The sequence below is a fragment of the Dromiciops gliroides genome, chromosome 2 (assembly GCF_019393635.1).
Source record: "Dromiciops gliroides isolate mDroGli1 chromosome 2, mDroGli1.pri, whole genome shotgun sequence".
In the NCBI taxonomy this organism is placed as follows: domain Eukaryota; kingdom Metazoa; phylum Chordata; class Mammalia; order Microbiotheria; family Microbiotheriidae; genus Dromiciops; species Dromiciops gliroides.
Genome location: NC_057862.1, coordinates 91,715,133 through 91,740,754, shown reverse-complemented (window position 1 = coordinate 91,740,754; position 25,622 = coordinate 91,715,133). Strand labels below are relative to the sequence as shown.

At 40.6% G+C, this 25,622-nt stretch overlaps 1 protein-coding gene across 1 annotated transcript in view; it reads left to right on the top strand.

Annotated features, from left to right (window-relative positions):
* Positions 1-1,669: 1,669 nt before the first annotated feature.
* Positions 1,670-25,622, top strand: part of GRK5 (G protein-coupled receptor kinase 5) — a 335,798-nt gene continuing 311,845 nt past the window's right edge. Inside the window, exon 1 of the mRNA XM_043985213.1 lies at positions 1,670-1,884. Coding sequence (XP_043841148.1) covers positions 1,833-1,884 — 52 coding nt within the window. The 5' untranslated portion in view covers positions 1,670-1,832. The remainder of the gene's footprint in view (positions 1,885-25,622) is intronic.

The window sequence follows — 25,622 nt, the reverse complement described above, 5'->3', positions numbered from 1 at the left end:
AGCGGCGAAAGGAGCCGGGCTGGTTCCCCGGGTGGTAGTCAAGTTAACCACCAGTGAGAACGGAAAACGCCTGCAATTCTTGCCCCAGCCAAAGCAGAGGTAGCCGCGGGCTTGTCACCTTTCCCACCGACGTATTTATAGACCTTTCCCCCCCTCCCTTCTTTCTTCTGTCAAGCAACACACACTAAAAGAAAACAAAGTACTGCGCTTTTGTCAGCCGTGCGCCACTTAGAGCGGATCTGCAATAGGATGTGTGTGCGTGTGCGTGCGTGCGTGTGTGTGTGTGTGTGTGTGTGAGTGAGAGAGAGAGAGAGAGAGAGAGAGAGAGAGAGAGAGAGAGAGAGAGAGAACGTCTGAAAAAATAATTAGGTGGCATTCCGTACAGAGCCCAGGACTGGTGGGCTGGCTGCCAGGTTTACTGGATCACCTCTTGCATGGTCTGGAGGGGTCGGTCGCACGCACAGTTCGTTTGCAGTAGTGTAAGAGCCGGAGATCTGGGGGATGGGGTGGTGGTGGAATGCAGCGCCTTCCTTCCTTCCTTCCCTGTAGACATGCAAACACCTGCATTTCCCACTGTGCAGCTCACTCCAGACCCCTCGTAATCCAGTGGGAAATTAAAAACCGAAAGCCCAAATTCGAGAGCCACCCAAAGTCCAATGTTTCACACGCACTATTAATAAATGTTAGCTGGTACGGTTTGACCTTCCTCCCACCCCAAAGAAACTTCAAGTGCTGGAACATAGTTTGCAAACGGCTTTTGGCAAAGATTCATGGGGTTTGGCCTGCGAGCGTATTTGGTTAACTCCGCTTCCCCACCTTTCAACGGCCCCTGCTTCTCTCATCAGATCTCGAAATGAGAAAAGCAGGGACTTGAAAAGTTCTCGACTGTTTGGAAGGGGCTTTGGGAAGGGACATGGGGACGTAGGAGAGAGGAGGGGAATGGAAGGGGAGAGGGGGGAAGAGGGGAAAGAGGGAGGGAGTGAGAGAGAAAGAGAGAGAGAGAGAGAGAGAGAGAGAGAGAGAGAGAGAGAGAGAGAGAGAGAGAGAGAGAGAGAGAGAGCAGTTTTGTATTTAAAAAAAGGTAGAAATCATTTTTATTTGCTTAGTACCTCCGCCCCACCCCCTACCTCCCATAGACTTTGTAATAAGAAAGTCATTAGCTTGATGTCGGTTGCACTCATTGGAAATCACCGGGATTCGATCAGTTATTAGAAGGGGAATCCCCTCTCCATCACACATATACACATCAAACCAACCCCCTCCCCCCCCCCCCCCGGCCACACACACACACACGCGCACACACACACACGAGCATGTCTGCACGGGGCGGGGGGGGGGGCTCCTTGGAACTGGAGAAATCAGCGGTCAGAGCAAGGATGGGGAGAGGGGAGGAGGGGCACAAGGAGAGAGGGAAGGGAAGGGAGACTACAAATCCCAGCATCCCCTATCTCCACTAGCGCTGTGGAATGAACAAACTCCCAGGATGGCGCCTGCGCATTGCCGTGGAACCCGCCACCACACCCCCGGGAGGGACTGAGTGGAGGCAGACGCATCTGAAACATTAAACCATCAGAGAGCCGGAGGGGAGGAGAATGGAGTGACCGAGAAATACGGAGGGTGGGGGGTGGGGGGGGGAAATTGTTGAGGGAGGGGGGGGGAGGGGGGAAAACAGAGGGAGGAAGAAGCCGCGGCTCTTCTTTATTGAGGAGAAAAACTCAAAGGGATAAAAAGGAATCATGCGGTAGGCAAAGAAGGCTTCCCATTCTCAGCAGCACCTTTAGAAATTGACATCCCACTGCCGAGCTGCTACCTTGCAAAGACTGCTACTGTCAATGGAGCTGGAAAACATTGTTGCCAACACTGTCTTGCTAAAAGCCAGGGAAGGTAAGACCGAGAGGGCTGGTGCATCCCTGTCGCATTCGCTGGTTTACGATGAACTGAGTGAGATCAAATGTGTGTATGTGTAAAAGATGCCCGCATTTCGTAGGTTTCTACCGGGGCATTTCAATTCTGCACTGCAAATGCTTCATATGTAATAGAGAAATTTTGGCTCTGACCAAAGAGATTTGACTCATCTCTGAGGAAGAAAACAAGAGGTTGCAGGTTGAACAAAATTTTCACCAGTTTTCAACTCGATTCCTGCCGACCCGGCTGTTTCAGTAGCTATTATTAAAAGGTCAGATGGAGATACATTCATTCAAGCAGAGGTTAGCAAATGTGAAAATAAAATAGCATTTACTTGGCGCGTTGTTTGTGTGTGCCTGTGTGAGTGTGTGGAGAGTTGTGGGTGTGAGTTGATGGTGTGTAAGGGAGTATGTGCAAAAAGCACGGGCAGGACAAGGTTAGTGATGTTAATCATGCATTGTTAGTATTTCTTAAGAAAATCCAGTTCTGTGAAGGAAAACTATGGAAGTGCAAACTGAGATGCTCAGTAATTAGCCTGTGCATAGAATACCGAAAGGGCGGTAGATTACATTGCTTGAAAAAGAATACAGATTTAGAAGATGTTTATAAAAAAACAAGAACCCTGAACTATTTGTTTTCTGGCTCAGTTATGGAAAGAAGAGTGAATGTTCCGGTATTATGTGTTTGGGAAAGTGAATATAATTAGGCTTATTAGAATTACTCTGCCTAGATATATTGTATAAAGTGAGTGGGCGAGATCCCAGGCAGTACATACGTATGACCAAGTACTTTGTCATTTATATGAAAAAATGTAACCTATGTATTCAAGAAACTTACGTCCTCAAATGGTCAGCTGTATATTCATGTACATAATATCTAGGATTTATATAACATCTCTTTTTCGAACGAGTTCCAAGCCAGGTGTGTAACATCTTCATAAGAGGGGAAGTGGTTTTCCGATTCATGTAACCTGGGTTTCTTTAAAACCAAATGTAGACAGTCTCCTATGTAAGATCCTGGCTTTTAAAAGGATACCAATACCAGCTTTACCCAGTTTTTAACATTTTCATTCACTAATTTTGATGAATGAATGGAGAATCCCTGACCAGAAATAAAATGATTCCTATTTATTCAGTCTTTTCCATTACCTTGTGGTTCCATCTGTGTACCAGCTCTGGTAGAATAGCCCCCAAATGGGCTGAACTTAGGAACTTCCGAGGTGATGTTTAGGTATTTCTCTCTTCTTCAACTTAGGTTTCTCTCAAGCACTCCCTGGAGGGTTCTCTTTGTAAAAACAGAGACAGGACACACATTCTAATTAGTTTATGGTCTCTTTCTTCCACTCCTTCCCTCCCCCCCCCCCCCCCCCATTCACTAGTCACAGCTCATCTTTGTTGTTGTTGTTTTTTAAAGCCTTTAAAAAGAGATGACTGGACTTTGACATTTTGGAATTTGATAGGGCTAGATTTTAAAAACTGTCACTGTAGTTTTGTAGATAAAAAATTCTGTCTGCCAAAGGTCCTGTAACCACTGTGTAGGAGACACAATGTTGTCCCAGGATAGCTTACAGATCTGGAGGCATATTACTATTACTACTACTACTACTACCACCACCACTACTACTACTACCACCACCACCACCACCACCACCACTACCACTAGTACTGCTGTTGCTGCTACTACTACTACTTATTATCAATAATAATAATATAACATTGGAACCTCTGTGGCAAGTCAGCTAGGGGTGGAGAATCATATATTACGGGGGCTGCAAAAGTTTTCAATCTTTCTTTACTTTCTTTATTAGTTCTTGGGAATCTATGTCTGTAGGTGTTTTGGGCCTGTAGTTGATGCAGTAGAAAGCAAGTTTCTCTTGTGTTAAATTGTACATGCTGCCCATAGCAGCCTCCCTTGTCCATAGTTCTCAGATTAAAATCAGTCTCTGTTAAATTCCTTCTGACTTTCATCCTTTGGCAGTCCCACTTAGAGGATGTGTTGCTTTATGTCACTGGGGAAAGGAGTGAGATAAAAATGTTTTTTCCATTTGCTAAAAGTGTTCTCACTGAGATTAATTTAGTATTAGTTACTTCTGTTTGTCAGGCTAATAAATTAGACTCCCTGAAAGTAAAGGGTTCAGCGGGGCATTTATATTGAATGACGGATTTCCACCAGGATGACCAAACCATCCATATTCTAGGGGAAGAATTGCAGCAATTTAAACAATTTAGGAATGTATCTTAAGTTTCCTCTTTCTTAGACTTCTCAGTTTGCCTTAAAATGTTGGTTGTCTTCAACAGTGAGAAAATGACCACCAGATGATGCCTTTGAAATGGAGATAAGCTCCCAAGTAGGGGAAATGGAGAGATTCACATAAACTAGGAGAAAAATGAGTGATTTACAAGGAAACTCTTTCCTAGTGATCTTTTCCCCCTCTCATGTATTAAGAAGAGAGGAGAATCATGAGATTTAGGGTACATGTAATAGTCATTCCTATTTATTTGAATTGTCTTTATAGATAATTTTTACTCTTTAAAGTGAGAGATAAAATTGCATAATTTCTCTTTAAAAAAGAAATGAAGCACAGTAAAAATATGTCAGTTTTAGAATAGGGAAAATCTAAAGTACTTCAGATCTTTCTTTTAAATAATTTCAGCTAATACTCAGCATGGGTTTATTTTCAAAATGCTTAGTCAATTTAGCACAATGTCTAATATTTATAAACATGGTATAAGAAAGTAAAATCTTGTAATAAAAATTTTGACCTCATGAAACACACCAAATTTGTATTTGTTAGGAAAAACCCCCACTACAACTGGTCTTTTCTTAAGGATTCTCTTGAATGGTTCCAGATGAGAAATGTGATTAGGGAGTATATAATTTAATTCAGTAACTTAACAAGTACATCCTAAACAATTTAAAATGTGGCTTTAAAGTACGAGTCCCGTTGTCCCCAACAATAGAGAAACAGACTTTTGAAGAAAGACAGACACTTTTCTAAATGCTTTAAAGGAATTCATAATGCTCCACATTGGTGGGTAAATTTGGGGCCTATCTTTTGTCATTAGTGTGTGTCCTTAAAGACAGATGGTTGACTTCTTCCTCCCTTTCAAATACATTATAAATTCAGACTTACCATTTTTTAAAAAGGCAGACAAGGGAAGAGGGAAATAACTGGAGGAAAGAAGTACATTAGGATAATATTTTTCAAAAGTATCATGATAAACAGTATAGAGATTCTTTGGGTATTAATAACTGGAAAACAATGACTGGCTTTAAAATTCACTGCAATAATTTTGGAATGAATGAATTAAAAATATGAATTCACAATTGAAAATGATCAAAACTGACTCATTTTCTCTCTCTCTCCATCCCTCCCTCCTTCCCTCTCCCTCTCCCTCTCCCTGTTTGTTTCCCTGTTTCCCTCTCTCCCATTTGCTTGTCCTGGCTTGGAAGAGTAGGACATCAATTAAATTACTTAAGGCCCTTAAGATTCTTTCTAGAGCTGCCACAAATGTACATTTCTACCAATATATGAAATAGAGGATAGTGAGTATTCAGTGACAAAAGAACTACAACATGCATATATTTACAACTTGGTTTAAAGTTCCCAAAGGCCAAAAGGTTAGAGTTGGAATAACTTTAAAGAGAGTAGTCCCAACAGTCTTGAATTATTTAAAAACTGTGCAGTAAAGATTTTTTTATTACATTTTTGTGTGTGTATATAGGAAAGTAAGGAATGTTGCCATCCTACCACCTGATTTCCAAGTAAAAACTCATATACAAAGAAAGAGGCACTACAAGTGTCCAAACTTTATCACAAACAAAGCATCCTCTTGAATTTTATCAATAAAGGTTATTGGAAGATTTACAACACAGGGCTAAAAGGTAGTTTTTCATAGGGGAAAAATTACAGAGTTGGGGAGTGATGAGTTTTTAGCCAGGCTTTGTGACTGTCTTGCCATGTGACCTTGGCTAAGTAATTTTTTCCCTTCAGTACAAGTTGCCCCATCTTTAAAATGAAGTTGGACTGGATGATCTTTCAGATTGCTCCCAGCTCTATGATTATTCCCATCACCTTTCCCCCTACCTAATAACATGAGACAAGTACTAAGAAGCATGAACAAAGAAAGATGTTAGAACTCTAATCACTTCCATTTCTGCCCTGGCTCTAGAAAAGGAAGTATCCAGGAGGTGCTTTCTTAGCGACCTGACAGACTTTATAGGTCTACATAGTACTGAGGCTCAAACTCAAGGGTTAGAGAGGTTTATTTCCTGAAAGGGAAAGTGAAAGGATAGGAGAGCAACCAGGAAATAGGCAGGAGGATGTCTCCTTTTAAGCAGTGGCTCTCTCCCTTTTCACCCTATTTTTTCCACATCCCTGGGCTATATACTTTTCCCGAAAGATAATGATGATAATTGAACAGAAACATCTGTGTGTTTTGGCCATTAGAGTGATGGAATGTCTTTGAAATGCTGCATTAATGTAGTTGCAGCTATTTTAGTGATGCCACAAAGTATAGTTAATAATCCAAACTTTAAAATATTCATTCAGACGTGTTGGACAGAAAAAGCAGTGGCATTCAAACTGGCAAAGGCAATGGGGGTTTCAAAGCAGTATTCCTTGTTCAGTACAACTAAACTCCTTTTTTTTTTTTTGTTTGTAAATTGTCTTTTCTCTACTTGAAAGCTGGAAATGGATGTGCAGAAAGCAGGGTTTTTTTTCAGAACGGCTTTTCTCCTAGGAAAATAATTTTTAAAATGATTTTGGTTTATCTTAGAGACTCTTTAAAAAATAATCATAAAAAAGCTGCTGGAGAACTTTCAATGTATTTTTCTGTGGCAGTATCCCAGAGCTATGTCACATCATGCATCTGCTCTGGCTCAAAGTCTCTAAAATCCAAAGTGCTAGACTCTTCGAAGGCCCAAACTAATCCCCATGTAAATTGGACATCTCTGACAGCTGCTATAATTCTTGTTGTAACTTATTGAATGGTACCCTGCTGTGGATTTGAAATGAAGCTTCCAGGGATGCCTCACCGACTCCCAGGAAATACCAAAGTTTAGGAACTGGCTTGATAGAGTATCTAGCCAAATTTAGAGACTTTATACCAAGAGCTATTCAGTCCAGCCATGGGAAATCACAGTATCATTATAAAAATTCCCAAGGATGTGGACAGTATTTAATCTCAATGTGTAGGACCAGTCTATTTTGGGCTGAGCTCAGGATTAAGGGTTAGACTGTTTAGAAATTGTGAATTAAGATAAAGAGCCTCCTCAAGGGTCAGGAGTACAACTCTTCCCAAGTACCGTTATAACAGAGGGGCAGTATGGTGTAATGGATAGCACATGCGACTGGGAATTGGAAGTCTGGGGATCTGGTCCCAGTTCTGCCACTTATTAGCATGGTGACCTTGGGCAAATCACTTAACCTCTCCAGGAGTCTTCGGTTCCTTATTAGAAAAATAGATACTTGCCCAGTTTGTTTTACATTGATGTTGTTAGACTAAAAGGAGGTAATGTGAAAATACTTTGTAAATCACAAGCAGATACATGGTTGTAAAATACACATAGGGGATTGTCATCATGAGTGTATTTTGACTAATATCATCATTCTCTTTCACAGCAGCATAATATTTGGAGAACATAGACTGTAGAGAGCAGATAGTTCTATAAGAACAATATTTAAAATAACAGGATAGTTGATTGCTTAAACAATGGTGTAGCAGATTTTTCTTGCCTTAGGGTGGGATATAATTTTTATCAGAAGTATGCTGCTATAGTACTGGAAGAGGGCGAATCAAAGGTGGGCACAGGAAAGGAACAGAAGAGAGGGACGATGTCACTTTAAGTATTCATTCAAGCTATGTGAAATGCAGAAAAGGGAATCAGGAAATTCTTCAGCCAAAAAAAAAAAGTTCCAAAATAAGATGTACAATAATAATGATGAGAACACAGTATATTTACAAAATAATGGACTTTGCAAAGCAGTTTTGCACATGTTGTCTCAACTGATCCTTACAGCTGAAGTACTATCTCCATTCTGTAGTTGAGATAACTTGAGGCCCAGGATGTGATGTAACCACTAAGTAGTAGGTTGAGTCAGGATTTGATCTTCTGATGCCAAGCCTAGGACTTACTCCACTGAAGAAATCAGACCATCAGGCATTAAACACTTAGTAAGTTCCTATTATGTGCCAGGCACTGGGGATGCACTAGAATTAAGAGGGCTTGGAGGCTTCCGGAGGCTAGGATTTTAGTTGCTACGACTTCAAGGGAACCAGGGAAGAAGAAAGGTAAACCGCCTTGCATATTTTAAAAGATAATGATTAAACGCAAATGAAAAATCTGAGATTATTCCCTTAATCACTTGAAATGATTTCTCCTTAAAAATCTATATCCGGAGAGATTTGAAGTATTTCCATGAGGAAATTAAACTAATGAAAAATTTACCACGTGGGGAAGTGATCAACGAATGCTGAGGTTTTCAGTGTTGCACAAAGGGGAAAAGATTTGAAATTGAAACTTTTCGCATCCAACTTTTTAAATGAGACAGAAGTAGGGCAGCTAGGTGGTGCAGTGGATAGGGCACCGGCCCTGGATTCAGGAGGACCTGAGTTCAAATACGGCCTCAGACCTTTGACACTTACTTAGCTGTGTGACCCTGGGCAAGTCACTTAACCCCAAATGCCTCTCTCTCTCTCTCTCTCTCTCTCTCTCTCTCTCTCTCTCTCTCTCTCTCTCTCTCTCTCTCACACACACACACACACACACACACACACACACAAAATAATAAAAAAAGAAATGAGACAGAAGTTCCTGACTTATTTATTGCCAGTTTAGCAGACAGCTTATTAGTTTTAGAAATTAATTGGTGCATATAGTAAGTAATCCAGAACTACATTATAGAAAAGTAGGAATTAAAATGAGGGTAATTTATAGCATCTCCAGGTTTTCAGTTACAGCCATAAAATGGTTGTGGAAGAGCAGTGTACCAATGAAAGCCTTCCTATCCCTACCTCCTCCCAGAATTGTCCATGATCCTGAGCTATATATTCATGGTTTTGATGGTATCTTGACAGGCTTGGAGGATTAATGTTTTGTACCACAGTCCTAGCTGCTAACAACCTGCAAAAAGTTTTAGGGATAATTAAAAAAATTTAAAAACCATCCTTTGGAGAAAGGACCCAAACCTGGAAGAGAAACTGTTAATTTTCTGGAGCATGCTGTTTTCAAAGGAGGATTGCACAGAGACCTAATCAAAGCTGAGACTTGTAAAAATGAAAACCACTAAAAACAGGACTGAAATAAGAACCTTTTGTTTTAGGTATGACAGGATACTAGGAGAAAACTTAGACTTAATTATGCCACCCAAGCACAGCCTTTGATCACCCTAACTAGAAAGGAGTCTCTATCCTGATGGACCCTGCAGTGTTTGTCTGAGGGTGCCCCTGCCCCAAGTTTTAAAGGTCAAATTATATGCAGCTTGTCTGTCCCATCATGTCAGATTTCAGCCTTCCTCAAAAATGCTTCTAGCAGTGATTCCTGCCCTCTCCTGGGGACAGACTCTTAGTGTGGAAACTTCATAGCCCTTTCTTTTTAGTGGTTAGTAAGAGTTAATGACCCTCCCAAATTTATCCTCTACCAGGGAATGATTTTGAGGCCCGGGGAGTTTCAGGAAAGCTGACTATCTTGGTACCAACAAGCTGACCCCCTAGCACGAGAAATAAAAACAAAACGAAACTGAAAAATAAAAAAGACCTAAGAGAAAAACTTAGTTACAGGGTCAAAGATCCATAGTTCCTGGGCAGTAGCACCCATAGGTCTCAGATCTTCATGGGGACTCAGTCTGAAAGAGAAAGTGATTATCCTGGCTGAAATCAAGTCCCAGTTCTAGGTTCATGCAATACCTGGAGTTCCACTTCAAAGCTCATGATGTGGGATATTTAAAAACAAACATTGTATTAAGAAAAAATTTAGAGTTGTATGAATAAAAGTAGTAAATCCACAAGATGGGAAATGGGGGGAATCTTCCGGCAGACTTCAAAATCCTGCTATTGGGGCAGCTAGGTGGCACAGTGGATAGAGCACCGGCCCTGGATTCAAGAGTACCTGAGTTCAAATCCGGCCTCAGACACTTAATACTTACCAGCTGTGTGACCGTGGGCAAGTCACTTAACTCCAATTGCCTCACTAAAAAAAAAAAATCCTGCTATTAAACTAGAGTGAAATGGGAAAAAAAGTCTGATCCAGATTTCCTCTGGAGAATGATGCATCAAAGTAGGATAATGAGGGTATAGCCTTATTTCTCCTTTAGGGAACTTATCCTAAGAGATTTGGAACATTTTCATGATAATCCAGTTAGGGAACACTTACATATCTGCCTGTCATTGAAACAAATAAGAAAATTAGATTATTTTTTCTTTCGTTAGTGGTGGTATAAAAAGTTATATGAAGTTTGGCAAGAGAATCAATGGTAACGTTCTCTTGACAGGAGAACCCAGTAATGAATTGGGCCAATACTGACTGGCAACTTGGGGTGCGGGGGGCGTTGATTTTTGTCATTGTTCTTAATCCATAAGATGTGCTATTGTTGACCTTGGTAAAAATGTAACAGAGCTTTGCTTATGTGACATGACACACTATAGAATTTGCTGCAACCTATATGTTACTGTTCTTCGGTTGTTTTCAGTCACATCTGACTTTTTGTGACCCTTTTTGGGGTTTTCTTGGCAGAAATACTACAGTAGTTTGTCACTTCCTTCTCCAGCTCATTTTACAGATGAGGAAACTGAGGCAGACAGGGATAAGTGACTTGCCCACAGTCACATAGCTAGTAAGTGTCTGAGACCAGATTTAAAGGAAGATGAGTCTTACCAACTCCAGGCCTGGCACTCTATCTACTGTGCCACCTAGTTGTCCTTATTCCTCCTAATGATGATAATAATAACTACTATTCATATTAAATGACATTCCATCTCCATATTCCGTGCCCCTACCCAGGCCTGAAATGTTCTGCCTCCACACCTCAACCTCTTGGCATTTCTAGGTCCCTTCAGGGCTCAGTTCAAGTGTTATCTCTTAGTGAAAACTTTCCTATTGTTAATGGCCTCCCTTTCCCCTTCATTATTTTGTATTTACTTTTCTATCAATTTTGTGTTGGTTTTTCTTTGTATATATTGTTCTTCCCCTTCCCTCTCCCCAGTGCTGTCCCCCCCAATAGAATGTAATCTTTTTGAGGGCAGGGGCAGTTTTCATTTTAGTCATTATATCTCCTGTGCCTAGTATACCATCGGTATACTATAGACACTTAATAAATGGTTGTGGAATTACTATTAAATTCACAGAGCACTGTATGATTTATTCATAAGAATAGCAGAATAATTCTAGCAGGCATTAATATAAAGATTTTAGGTTTGAAAAGTGCTTTCCATATATTATCTCATTTAATCCTCATTACAGCTTTAGGAGGTACATTCTATAGGCTTTATTCCTTTTTTTAATAAATGAGGAAATTGAGTCTTAGAGGAGTTAAGTGACTTGCCCAGGGTCACACATCTCGTAAACATCAAAGGAAAGAACTCAGGCCTTTCCCTAGTCTGTCAATTTTTCTTCTAGTACAGGAAAAAATGTTTTTCACACAGTTCGATATTTCAGGTATTGGCATCTCTTTTACAGTTGAAAAGAATGACCTTAGACATCTCTGAAGTTCCTAGGAGTGTTGGAATGTGGGGCAGCTAGATGGCGCAGTGGATAGAGCACCGGCCCTGGAGTCAGGAGTACCTGAGTTCAAATCCGGTCTCAGACACTTAACACTTACTAGCTGTGTGACCCTGGGCAAGTCACAACCCCAATTGCCTCACTAAAAAAAAAAAAGAAAAAAAAAAAGAAGTGTTGGAATGTGTATTTGAACTTGGGTTTTCATCACCTTTCCACCAGGCCATGCTGCCTAGGTGCCTACTTGACTGGTCACTAATGGATCCATAGATCCCAAATAAGGGGATTTAAAAATGAAACTTTCCCAGATGCTTATATCATATCATATCATATTATAATATAACAATATTATATTATTATAAGTGTACCTGTAGTACACTTCTGGGGTTTGAGTCTCCAGATCAGGCTCTGGTGTGGGAGTTGGCAACCTATAGCATACATACTGACAACATCTGTGTTGATCATTTTAGTGACTCAAAGGCTAGTTTGCTCACTGCCATAGTTCCCTTCCCTGTTGGTGGTGACATTCATTATCCACCAGAACTGTAACTAGCTGAAATTATGTTTGGAGCAAATTCATGTGGAGGAAAGGGAAAGCGGCAATGCAGAGGTCAGTGCCCCCACAGTCCCAGGACTCAGTTGCCTATTTCTCCAAGAGTCTTTGCCATTATCACAGCCAGCAAGAGTTGGAGGGAGAAGTGGTCCTGAGAGAGGGGCTTAGTGGTGATGGAAGCCTGGGTGTGGCACCTGGGGGCAGTTTCACCTCTGGAGGTAAGTTGTGGAAATGGCAGTTGCTAAGGAAGGAATCATTTAAGTATTTGTATTTAAATAGGGCAAAGGTTAATTTGCCCATTACTAGTCATAGCTGATCCGCCTGCCCTTTATATGAGATGTTTTGTCGAATTGGTTTATAGCCAGTCTCACACCCATCCCTGGCCACTAACATGCTGGGAGAAATGGATCATCCACCTGGCACCTGTCTTTAGAAAGGTTATTGACTTGTACTTTGTGTTTCTATTAAGTGTCAGCTTTAATAAATGAGAAAGAAGATACCATATTGATGTCCAAAGGCTAGAAAGTTGTAAGTACTGAAGAACTAAATTTCACCTTGGTCATTTAGTGATTAGTATTATAATATGTGTCATTTGTGAAATTTTCAAGATTAAAAACCCTAACAATGAAGTGACATTTCCACCCTCACCCCCACCCCTTAGGGATATGGCTAGATGACTGAAGATAGAATAAGTATAGAAGCTACCTTCTGTGTCCTTAGGAATGACATCCAACCTGGATCAGTAGAGATGTAGTACAATTGGCCAGGGTTGAGGGAGGGGCGGGTAGCAGGATTGACAAAACATTTTTTTTTCCTTACTGGATTGTCTCACTGCCTGAAAGTTGCAACAATTCCCAGGCTGGAGTCATTTCCTTTTCTTTTTTTTTAAGTTTTTGGAATAATTTCTTTATATTTAGGCATTGTCTCCTGAAATTCCCTATTAAAAAGCAGTTGCTAATGTGTCCCTTGGAGGTAGTGATACACAAATTAGTCTGTGCTAATTGGTCAGACATTTGCCTGGGCTAAGCCAGGATCCTGAGGGAATGACTGGACTGAGGAAGGTTATACACTGTTTCCCAAAAGTCTTATTGCAGTCTTAAGCTTCAGTAGCTACAAATTGTGGGTAAGTTGAGAGTTAAGGTCAGCCTCCATCGGGAAACTGCAAAGTAGATGAAATTCTACTTTGGTACCATGTGAATTTCCTTTCTGTAACTTTTACGTTTTAATGTCCCCTCTCCCTTTTCTCACAGATACTTTGGTGTATTCTAGCTTGTCAAAGTCTACACCTAGGTCTACCTTTCCCTAAAGCAGTTATCATTGAAAAATTATCCATTCTTCCCTGTTCCTACATATAACTTTAATTCAATATCTGTTTCTCTCTATGAAGTTGATTTTAATTAGAATGGATCACAGCATCATAGATTTAAAGCTGGAAGGAGCCTTGAAGATCATCTTGTCCAAACATTTATTTTACTCATTCAGAAACTGAGACCCAGAGAGTAAAAATGACTTGTCCAAAGTCACAAATGAAATGTCTGGATTTGAACCCAGATCTCTAACTCCAAATTCATCACTCTATCCACTGTAGCATGGTATTGTGATATTCCCCCAACCCCTCCTCAATACCTGGCAATCCAATTCATGTAATTTAGGCAAAGGTGTTAGAGACCTTCGAAACTCATGTGGATTTTCTAATCAGTGGGTGATACTGGGGAGATATTTCTGACCCCAGGAAATTTAGGACTCAACTAGTTCAATCCCCTCATTTTACACACAAGGAAACTGATGTTAAGAGAGACCAAGGAACTTGCTTCAGGGCCGCCAAGAAGATAAATGGTAGGGCAAGGATTTTTTTTGTGTGTGTGTGTGGGGGGCAATGGGGGTTAAGTGACTTGCCCAGGGTCACATAGCTAGTAAGTGTAAAGTGTCTGAGGCCAGATTTGAACTCAGGTCCTCCTGAATCCAGGGCCAGTGTTTTATCCACTGCACCACCTAGCTGCCTCTAGTAGGGCAAGGATTTGAACAGAAGTTTTCTGGCCGTGAATCTTGCACTATCTGGACTGCACCATGCTTCCACGTATCTTGCCTAGGATGGGCCACCTCATATCCTGGTTCTCAAGAGTTGCCAAACCCTGGTCTAGAGCATAGGATGCTGCTGAATTGTGTGTGTGTGTGTGTGTGTGTGTGTGTGTGTGTGTGTGTGTGTTTAGCATATGTGCTAAGCAGCCAGGGAATTAAAGGATGGAGGTATTTTGCACATAGGCTAGAGAAAGTCATGCCAGAAGAAGGAGTGGAAGACAGAAAGGAGAGGTGCAGCGATAAACAAAAACTTCACCAAATTCACAGCTTTGCCAAGGGCCTGCTCTACTGGCAACACAACAGCCTTGACTCGTGTGGTAATGTTCTTGTAGCTTAAAGCAGAGCCTAAAATACAGTTAGCATCAGCATGCAAAATGCCATCAGTTAGCAAGCAACCCCTCCAATTCTCGTGCATATTTGTTACCCTGTAGTGATAACTCCTACCTACCTGCCTATCCCCACTGAACACCGTTACTGACTTTTTTCTCTTGCTCTGAGTTTTCCAGATCAAGGATAGCATTGATGAACATCCATTCCTTAGTTTCCTCATCTGAAAAGTGGGTATTCTTGCCCTAGCTGACTCTACCGAGGAGTTGTGAAGTCCAAACCATACTAAATGATATGAAAGTGTTTTGTAAATATGAATGAGTTAAGATTGAGTCTAGCTTTGTTATAACAAGCCACTTTCTCCAAGAACAATGGAGAAAATAGTGAAGTTAAAAGAGACAGAATTTACAGATAGAGAAATTGCTTTGAGTCTTGGCTTTACAATTCTTATTGCCTGTCTGATATTAGGCAAGTCACTTCCCCTCCTAGGGACTCATTTCCTTCCTTTTTTTCTTTTTTTGTTTGTTTGGTGTGTTTTTTTTGCAGGGCAATGGGGGTTAAGTGACTTGCCCAGGGTCACATAGCTAGTAAGTGTCAAATGTCTGAGGCTGGATTTGAACTCATGTCCACCTGAATCCAGGGCCGGTGCTTTATCCACTGCGCCACCTTGCTGACCCCTACTTTCCTTCTTAATTTGTAAAATAAGGGTACGGATCAGTTGATTTAGATACTCCCATCTACTTTGAAGCCCTATGCTTTTATATTCATTGTAACTAGATTTTACTGGATAACAATGTTATTTTTTATTTTTATTTACTTTTTTTTTTGCTGGGTAACAATGTTAAACCGAGTTTCTATTTTGTGATTGAGTGATTGAGACAAGGGAATCTCTTAGGTCCCCACCACTGGAACAAGATAGGAAGGTTTTTCACTTTCCAACTATATCAAACAGATAGTAGCATAGTAAATATAAGGAATGGGATCTCACTCATTGGAGTTGAATCATAAGATTTGGATTCAAATTCTGATTTGGGATTCATATGATATTAAGAAAGTCAACTGGGGCAGCTAGGTGGCACAGTGGATAGAGCACCGGCCCTGGATTCAGAAAGACCTGAGTTCAAATCCAGCCTCAGACATGTAACACTTACTAGCTGTGTGACCCTGGGCAAGTCACTTAACCCCAATTGCCTCACCAAAAAAAAAAAAAAGTCAACTTCTCTGAACCTCATTTTCCATCTACACTTATACTACCTGTCTTCACTGGATTGTTATGAGAACAAAGGAGAGCATGTATGTGAAAGTGCTTAGTAAATTAAATCACTATACAATTGTGATTGATGGTTGAGTAAAAGAGCTATGTGATTTTCTGTGTTTTATTTTGCCCCCTTCCCCAAGAATAATTGGGTTCTTCGCACTTGGTATTATCAAGTTCGTGGAAGTGTTTGTTTGGAAATCGGTAAGATCTAAGAAATTGTTTTGACCTCATTAATTTAGCAAGTTCACTTTTCAGGGATCTTTGAGATTATGGAGTTATTTATAGGGACCATGGAATTCTTTTAGGGTTGTAGCCAGAGTTCAGATTCTGGAGGGAAGTCAATAGTCTCCTAATAATGAGGGTGATCTGCAAGTAAAGCCTTTGATCTTTTCCTCAGGAGAAGGTATAGCTCCAAACCCAAGCACTTTTTTTGGGGGGGGTCGGGCAATGAGAGTTAAGTGACTTGCCCAGGGTCACACAACTAGTAAGTATCAAGTGACTGAGGCCGGATTTGAACTTAGGTCCTCCTGAATCCAGGGATGCCAAGAACTTTTTATTTCCGCTACAATTCCAAAGCTGAGGGATGAAGAGAACATCATAAATGTAATTGGCCTGAATATCTGATGTCTCATGAAACCTCATTTGAAAATGGAATTCATCTTGGCTTCAGCATTAGTGCTACATCTGAAATGAAACTGCTCAAACAAAGGGCATTGAGTGCTTTTTAATGACTATTATAGAAACTGGCATCAAGGGCCTCTCTTAACATTTTCTCTTAATACAGTGATGGATAACTTATTGTTACATTCAGAGAATACAAAGGAGAAGAAGATCCCAACTGTAGGAAAGGCAGGGAAAAAAGAGCAATGGACAGGAAAAAGAAATAATAATAATAACAATAACTTGTTCCTACAGATGACTTGACAATTTGCAAAGTGTCTTCCTCACAGTACTGTGAAGTAGGTAGTGCATGTGCTCTTTTGTACATTCTATAGATGGACAAATACATTTATACAGTTGGTAAGTGATAGAACTAGGATGCTGTGATTCTATGACTGTGCTGTTATTTGTAAAGCAACTGTTGGGAAGAAAAAGGAGAAGATGGAGGTGAGCAGGATTATCAAAGAAGGCCTGGTTGTAGGGGCAGGTAGGTGGCACAGTGGATAGAGTACCCACAGTGGAGTAAGAAGGGCCTGAGTTCAAGTCTGGTCTCAGACACTTACTAGCTGTGTGAGCCTGGGCAAGTCACTTAACCTGTGATTGCCTCAACAAACAAACAAACAAACCAACCCAAAACCTGGTTATAAAAATGGTAAAATATAAAATGATTTGAACATTCCTGTGAGAGCTTGAATATCTTAGGTATCAGGTGAACTGGAAAACTGAGAGTCAACAGGGCACAACAGAAAGTGCTGGATCAGATCATAAGGCCTGGATTTTAGTACAAATTCTGCCACTGACTTTGTGACCTGGTCCAGGGCACTTTCCTCCTCTTGTCTTCGGTTTCTACCTCTGCAAAATGAGGGGGTTTGGGCTAGATGGCTTCCATAGTCCCCCTAGATCTAATATTCTGTGAATTATGATTTGCTAGTTCTTATGTCTCTCTCTCTCTGTGTACAGATAATATGTCTATGTATATATCTACTGTAAAAAATGGTCTAAAATCCTTTTTTTTCCATTTTGCAAATGTTAGTGTGTTTTTCCCCCAATTGTTTTGGTCGAAACAAATGTTTGTTTGGGGGCTATTCAACTTCCCATTACTTTGGTGGAAATGTTTGTGCAGATAAGACAAACTGCCTTTTTGGCAAAGACTTTTTGCAGTTGGGATATAGCCTTCAAATGCTTTTCATGTGACTCCTAGAGAGATGTTGAAAAACTAAAAGAATTCCATCTAGGGCCCTGAATGGTAATGGAATACCTAGAAGGGATGACTGATCTAGTAAATATTGGAGGGCAATTTGTCCAGTTGTTTCAGTTTCTGTGGTGTCCAACTCGTCATGACTCATTTGGGGTTCTCTTGGCAAAAATACTGGTGTGGTTTGCCATTTCCTTCTCCAGTTCATTTTACAGATGAGGAAACTGAGGCAAAAAGAGTAAAGTGACTTGCCTGGGGTCACACAGGTACTAAGTATCTGAGGCTGGATTTGAACTCAGGTCTTCCTGACTCCAGGCCTGGTTCTTTAGCCACTGAACCAGCTACCTGCTTCAGGAGGGTAATTAGTAAGGAATGATTGTTTCCCCCAGGGTTGGGGTTATTAGTAGAGAGGCCAAATTCAAGTGGGACAAGGAAAATCAATGTTCTTATTTCAATAGTGCTTTAACACTTTTAAAAAATATTATTTTATTTTGTGGGGGCAATGAGGGTTGAGTGACTTTCCCAGGGTCACACAGCTAGTAAGTGTTAAGTGTCTGAGGCTGGATTTGAACTCAGGTCCTCTTGAATCCAGGGCCAGTGCTTTATACACTGCACCACCTAACTGCCCAGTGCTTTAACACTTAAAATAGAATTTCCCTCACACAATCCAGTGAGTCAGGCAGCAAAAGCATTACCCCCATTGTACACAAGAGCTCCAAGGCTGAGATAGATGAAGTGATTTATCTCTGGTGACACAGCCAGTTAAATATATGAGGCAGGATTCGAGGCCAAGTTTCCCAGTTGAATGTCTGACACTCTACCCATCCTGTCACTTGGCTTTTAATTCTTAGTGACCTAGAAGTTTCTTTTTATTTTTTGGTGAGGCAATCGGGGTTAAGTGACTTGCCTAGGGTCACATAGCTAGTAAGTGTTAAGTGTCTGAGGCTGGATTTGAACTCAGGTCCTCCTGACTCCAGGGTCGGTGCTCTATCCATTGCGCCACCTAGCTACCCCGACCTAGAAGTTTCTAAATAATTTTTATTCTGGCAAAGGGTGGTGGTGTGGATGCTTGTAATCTAAAATTCAGAGTTGAGGCTGGTGCGTTGCATAGGTTAGAGAGTTCTGAGTTGCAGTAGGCCTAAAATTTGGGTGTCAGCACTGTCTGAAACCAATATGGTGAGTCCCCCAGGAGTTGTGGACTACCAGACTGCCTAAGGAAGAGACATTCAGCCTGCATCTGAAAGATAGAGCAGATTAAAGATTCCATGACAATTGCATTGGGTTCCACCAGGGGAGTGACTGCTATACTGCTGGCCTGAAAGAGATAGGGAATCTTAGCCTAAAAATAAAAAAATAAAAATTATTCTGAAGGCCTCTGAAGATGGAGAAATGATGGGGCTGTCTAGAGGATGCCAAGCCCTATGATATATACTAATTAGTAACTACTAGTTATCTATCTACATTTGCTTTTCCTCTAAACCACTAATGATCGCTCTAAAGGGAATGCACCCTGCAGAGGTATTTGCCCCAAACATCTCCCTTTAAGTATCACTGGATGAAAAGGAGTTCAGCAAACCTTCCTTCTTTCAAACATCTACCAAAATATATATTGGAGGAGGAAAAGGTCGATTTCCTCAGGTGGGTCCATCCATTCCCTACAGGAGGGTGATGCTTTGGGTACAACCCAAAGCACTGCCTTCAGTTTACATTTAAATAACTATTGGGTTGCTAATTATTTTATGCTACTGTTTTGGGCAGGGTCTCTGACCTTCTTGGTAGTTGAAAAGCATGGCAAGAATGAGTGGGTGCAGCTGAGATGTTATTAGAATATTTTTTTTCTTTCCCCTCTGAGGGAGTCTGTATTTGGTGATAATTCCAGTCTCATCCAAAAGTGGTCACTTTTTCCAAGGCTTTGGCCTTTCAGATACCAGACCTTCTCTCTCCCAGGAATCTTAACAAAAGTGAACTGATAGATGAGCAGCTAGGTGGCGCAATGGATAGAGCACTGGCCCTGGATTCAGGAGGACCTGAGTTCAAATCCAGCCTCAGACACTTGACACTTACTAGCTGTGTGACCCTGGGCAAGTCACTTAACCCTCATTGCCCCGCCCCCCCCCAAAGTGAACTGATAGAGAGTGGTAACCACAATAACATGGGGTCCCTGGAGCCCTAGCACTAACTGTGTCACATTCCTTTACCTTTCAAGCTTCTGTTGGTGATAAGTGATCTTTAAGGTCCTTCCCTTTCCTAACCTGATATGAAAATCCTTCTGAGATCAGTGGCCAGGTTGGTTTCTTCTTCGTAGCCAGTATCAATCTGTAGGTATTTGTTGGGATATTTCAATGTGCTCAGCTAGCTACCTTGTGGTATGAACTGTGAGGGATACAGAGAAAGGTATAAGATGTAACCCACTTTTGGAAGTCCTTAGAGTCTGAGAAGCAGCTAGATTGCTCAGTGGATAGAGTACTGGGTCTGGAGTCAGGAATACCTGAGTTCAAATATGACCTCAGACATTGTGTGCCCCTGGGCAAGTCACTTAACCTTTGTTTGTTTTAATCTACTGGAGAAGGAAATGGCAAACCACTTCAGCATCTCTGCCAAAAAAACCTCATGGATAATATATGGTCCAAGGGGGTCATGAAGAGTCCGACACGACTGAGTGACTGAACAACAACAACAACAACAAGGGTCTAACCGAAAACCAAACTAAGACTTCAGGCACTTGGAGTTTAATTAACTAATTGGCACACTCTGAGGAACTGATTGTAAGTATGACCAATAAGAGTGTGTCTAAGCAATTTTTATGCTTAATATTTGGTGTTTTGTTTTTTCTTCTTTTCTAGCCAAATAACATTACAATGGGACAGAGAAATATTTTCCAGAACAGAGTACACCCCTCCCGCCGAGGGGCTACTTTAAAATTATGTGGAAATGGGCATGATATGCAGGCACACTCATGACACAAAGTGTTTAAAAGCAGACTTAGAATTAGGATTTAATTTCTTTGGAGGCCATTGAAATTTGGCCTATCCCATATGCCTGTTTCTGTGCCAAGTCTTAGTTGTATTTTTCAGAAATTAGACTAATGAAATCAAGGCTGAATTCAAACAAAGGATTTCTGTCAGCAAAGTACAGGTGCAAATAAAAGCCATTCTAAACATTACTTGGTCTTGAAGTTCTAATCAGGTCTATATTTTTATATGCCAATTAGGGAGGGGCCGATCACCTGGGCCATTTTGTCTGGTGGCGTCAGCTTTGTCTTGGCAGCCATGCATTCAGCTGTCACAGAGTTATGTGAGTTCTTCCATCTGTAACTATTTTGACTAAAGATTTACATGTGGTTTACCTAGGCTAGAATTACAAGATCTCTTTCCTACAGGGAAACACAGAATTTCTGATAAGTTTCTGTAGGACCAGGGAATTACCATTGACTGTTCAACTTTTAAACCTATCTCTGGGAAATCCCATATTTTGTCTCTGTATCTGGATTTTTCTGTGACTTTCTATCTGGTCCAGTTTATAACATTCCAAATTCTCAGAATGGTTCTACTTGTGTAGCCATGGGTTGATCATTTTTCCTCTTGGGGTCTCAGTTTCCTCATCTGTAAAACAAGGGGATTGGACTAATCCTCTCTCACATCCAAATCCATAGTCTTCAGATAGTTTTTCACCAATTTTTAAAAAAATTCTTAAATCTTCAACAATGGCATGGCTCATTAAGGATAATTGTGCAAGCTTCTTCCCTGGAAACACATAAAAATGACTTCACCATGTCTCTGGGATGGCTTATTGCATTTTTGCCTTGAAGCAGGGGGATAGAACCAATAAACTGGGGAGGGATAGAATCAATAAACTGGGGAGGGATAGAATCAATAAACTGGGGAGAATCTTTTCACATCCCTGTGTGGTGAGTTGTATCTGCATTCAGCGAGACATTAGGATCTCAGCATTGAAAAAAGACCTCAGTAATCATTTAGTTTTTTACAGAAAAGTAGACTGAGACCTGGAACAATAAAGTAACTTGCCCAAGGTTATATACAGCAGTTCAGAAAGAGTCTGAATTGGATCACAGGCTTTTGAATGTGTTTCCTCCCTATTAGTGGATATCAGCAGATGGTAATGACAGAAGGTTAAGTCAAAGAACATATGAATGAAGTCATCTTAATAAAAGTAATGTTTCTGTGGTGCTTTATAGTCAGAAAGCACTTCAAATATGTTTTATCTGATCTTCCCCACAACCCTGGGAGTTAAGTAGCTCAAACAGTAGTTCCTCCAATTTACAGATGAAGAAACCAAACCTTGGAGGGGTGCCTTGCTTCAGGTCACAGAGCTAGCAAGTTAGCAGAGTCAGATTTGAAATACAGTTCATCTTCACTTCAGGTCTGCTGTTCTTTCTACTATGATATATCTCTGATAGAGATTTTTCTCTGCTTGTTATTGATGGGATCAGAGAGCTGGTCCAAGATGTCTGACTCTTTCCTAGGTTGGTGTCTAATTCTCCTCTTCTTAAGGCATGAAACTAGTTGTTGAAACCCCATTTCACTATCCAGGGATGGTTGGAAGGTGAAGTAAAAATTTCCTACTAATTCCCTATGTGGTCTCGGACTAGATACTTCTCCTTAGGCTTCGGTTTTTGTCTCTATAAATTGAGGGGTCAGGTGTGTGGGGGGGGGGGCAGATGTTCTCTAAGGTCACTTCAAGCTCTAAAGTTCAATGATTTTTCTGGTGTGTGTGTTTTTTTTTTCTCCCTGGGTGGTAATTCTCCTGTGGGTGCCTTATAATCAGATTTTATGTTAATTTGATGAGGAAGTATTGCACATTAAAACAAGAAATACCACAAAGAAGGAATTAAGCTCTGTTTTGTTTGCTGAATAGAAATGAAGGGGAATAAAAACCTGCTACTGCTAATTTTATTGATGCATGCAATCTAAGGCACACACATATATGCTTTTAGTATTTCCTTAGTGAATTAAAGAAAGTGAAATTAAATAAAAAGTCAAAAATAAACACAGTTTTATTGCTCTTCGCTGGATTATCTTTATGAGCATTTTTCCTGGAAGGTTTAAAAATACACAGTACTTTGTTTGACCAAGGAAAGCAAGGAATCTAGATTGCTAAGAAAATTTAAAAACGTCTCATCTATTTGTTTGGTAAAAACATCTATGCAGTTTGCCCTCTAGCAGGGGGTGGGGAGCAGTGTCAATTGGTGTAAGAGACCCAGGACTTGGTGCCAGAAGACTTGGGATCTAGCCCTATCTTTACTATTTATAAGGTTTGTGTCTGTGAGGGTCTGTTGAAGGAACTTGGGATATTTGACCTGGAGAAGAGAAGATGGGGGGGCGGGGACAGGATAGCTACTGCTTTCAAGTATTTGAAGGGATGTCACACAGAAGAGGCATGGGCCATACTTTTTTTTTTTTTTTTGCTCCAGCATAGGGGTTCTTAACATTTTTGTGCAAACTGGGTACCTGCGACACTCTGGTAAAACTCTGATAATTTTCATCTGAGACCCCATCTCAGAATAATATTTGTTGCCTACAGTTGCAGGAAATGAAGTATGTTAGTGAGAGGTTACTGAAAATAAAGAGAGTATATATGTATGTGCATCCATCTGTATGTGTATATATATAATGTATGTGTATATACATTATGTATATATGTATATGTATATATATATACATTATACATATACACATACATACATATATCTATATATTCCCATCCAAATTTATGAACCTCCTGAATTCTATCCATGAACTTGTTGGGGGTCTGTGGATCCCAGTTTAAGAACCCTTGTTCTAGAGGGAAGAACCAGGATCAATGAGTAGAAACTACAAACAAGCAAATTTAAGCAAGTTTCCTTGATGTAAGGACATTAAAACAAAACAAAACAAAATAAGGGGCAGCTAGGTGGCGCAGTGGATAGAGCACTGGCCCTGGATTCAGGAGGACCTGAGTTCAAATTCAGCCCCAGACACTTGACACTTACTAGCTGTGTGACCCTGGGCAAGTCACTTAACCCCAATTGCCTCATCAAACCAAACAATTAGAGCTGCCCCAAAATGTTGCTTTAGGAAGTAATGAGTTCTCCATCATTGGAGGTGTTCAAACAGGATGTCAGGATGACCACTTATCATGTACGTGGTGGTGGGAATTCTTTTTAGGTACTAGAATCTCAGGGGGTTTTAACTTTTCTTTTTTTTGGTTCACAGACCCCCCCCCCCAACTTTGTTGTGGTGAAGGCTATGGACCCCTTTTCAAAATAATGTTTTTAACTGCATAAAAATGAAATGACTAAGGAAAGCAACCATGTTGAAATACAGAATTTTTTTCATGAAACCTGGAGTAGGAACTCCCGGACTAGATGGACATTGAGCTCCTCTATAACTTTAAAATGTTGTTAGTTTGTGACCTTTGGGCATTTCTCTTGACTTTGCTAAACCTCAATTTGCTCATCTGTAAAATAGTCATCATAATATTTACATTGACAATCTCTCTGGGCTGTTGGGAAAATACACAAAAAGTGAAATAAAACTATTTTGTCATCATAAAGTACTAGTTGTGGGGCAGCTAAGTGGCTCAGTGGATAGAGCACCAGCCCTGAAGTCAGGAGGACCTGAGTTCAAATCCAACCTCAGACACTTAACAATTACTAGCTGTGTGACCCTGGGCAAGTCACTTAACCCCAATTCCCTCACCAAAAAAATTAAATAAATAAATAAAGTACTAGCTGCTATTATTTCTTCGTAATATCTATCAAGGAATTGGCATGATTTATTTGTTTAGTTGTTTGTTTGAAAAGTATTTCCACCAAATGAAATTTAGATATTGGAATTGCTCATGGCATGAAGTGTGGACAGATGAATAGAGATGTTGAAACCATTCTTCATACCTCTGGTGGTTTTTATGTCAATTAGGCTTACTCTGCTATGACTGATAGTCCTGCTAAGGAATATTCAGAGAGGCTTCTGGGAATGCTACAGTGATCTTTGTGATTAACCCTCCCACAGGTGGGAAAAAAAAATCACAAAGCTTAGTCAGGTGACCCAGATTCTAGTTCTCGTCCTACCATTGACCTTCTCCATATGACCATGGGAGCCTCCTGATATCTGCTGATGGTTTCCTCAGCTGTCAAATGGGAATAATAATCCCTGGTCATCAGATGGTCATTGTGAGCATAAAATGAGATATATGTGAAAGAGCTTTGGAAAGTTCTTGGTGCACAAATAGAAATGACTGCTACTATCACTCACAGCATCTCATGTTTCTGTAATGTTTTAAGGTTTTACCAAGCATTTTCTTTACAATATGAGGCAGTCTGGAATTGGAGGGGAGAAGTTTTGTATTTGGACTCAGAAGACCTGAGGTCAAATCCAAGCCTTGTTAACTTACTACCTGTGTCACCTTGTGCAAGTTACATCATTTTTTCTGTGCCTCAGTTTGCTCACCTGTAAAGTGAGGGGGTAGGATAAATAACCTCTGAGGTCGTTTTCAACTCTAAATGTATGACCCGATAAAACCTATGAGCTAAGTAGTGCCAGCATTATTATCCCTTTTAAAAAAAAGGATATATATCTTCTATTTTATACCTGGGGAAATTGAGCTTCAGAGAAATAAAGTGACTTACAGTTAGTAAGTGATAGAAGGTGACTGACTGGATTCCAAGTCCAGGGATCATTGTACTGCAAGGCCATAGGACTGAAGTAAGGAGAGTAGTTAAAACAAAACAAAAACAACATGCATCCATTAGACCTAATAATCCAAGTTAGTGTTATCCTCTTGGGAATACTCACTTCTGATTGGTGTTCAAAGCCTCTCATAATTTGGCCCTTTCCAGACCTTTCCAGACCTTTCCAGACCTCTACACCTTACACCTCCTTTCCTAATCCACCCTACTCCACTTACTCTACATTCTAGTCACACTGGCCTTC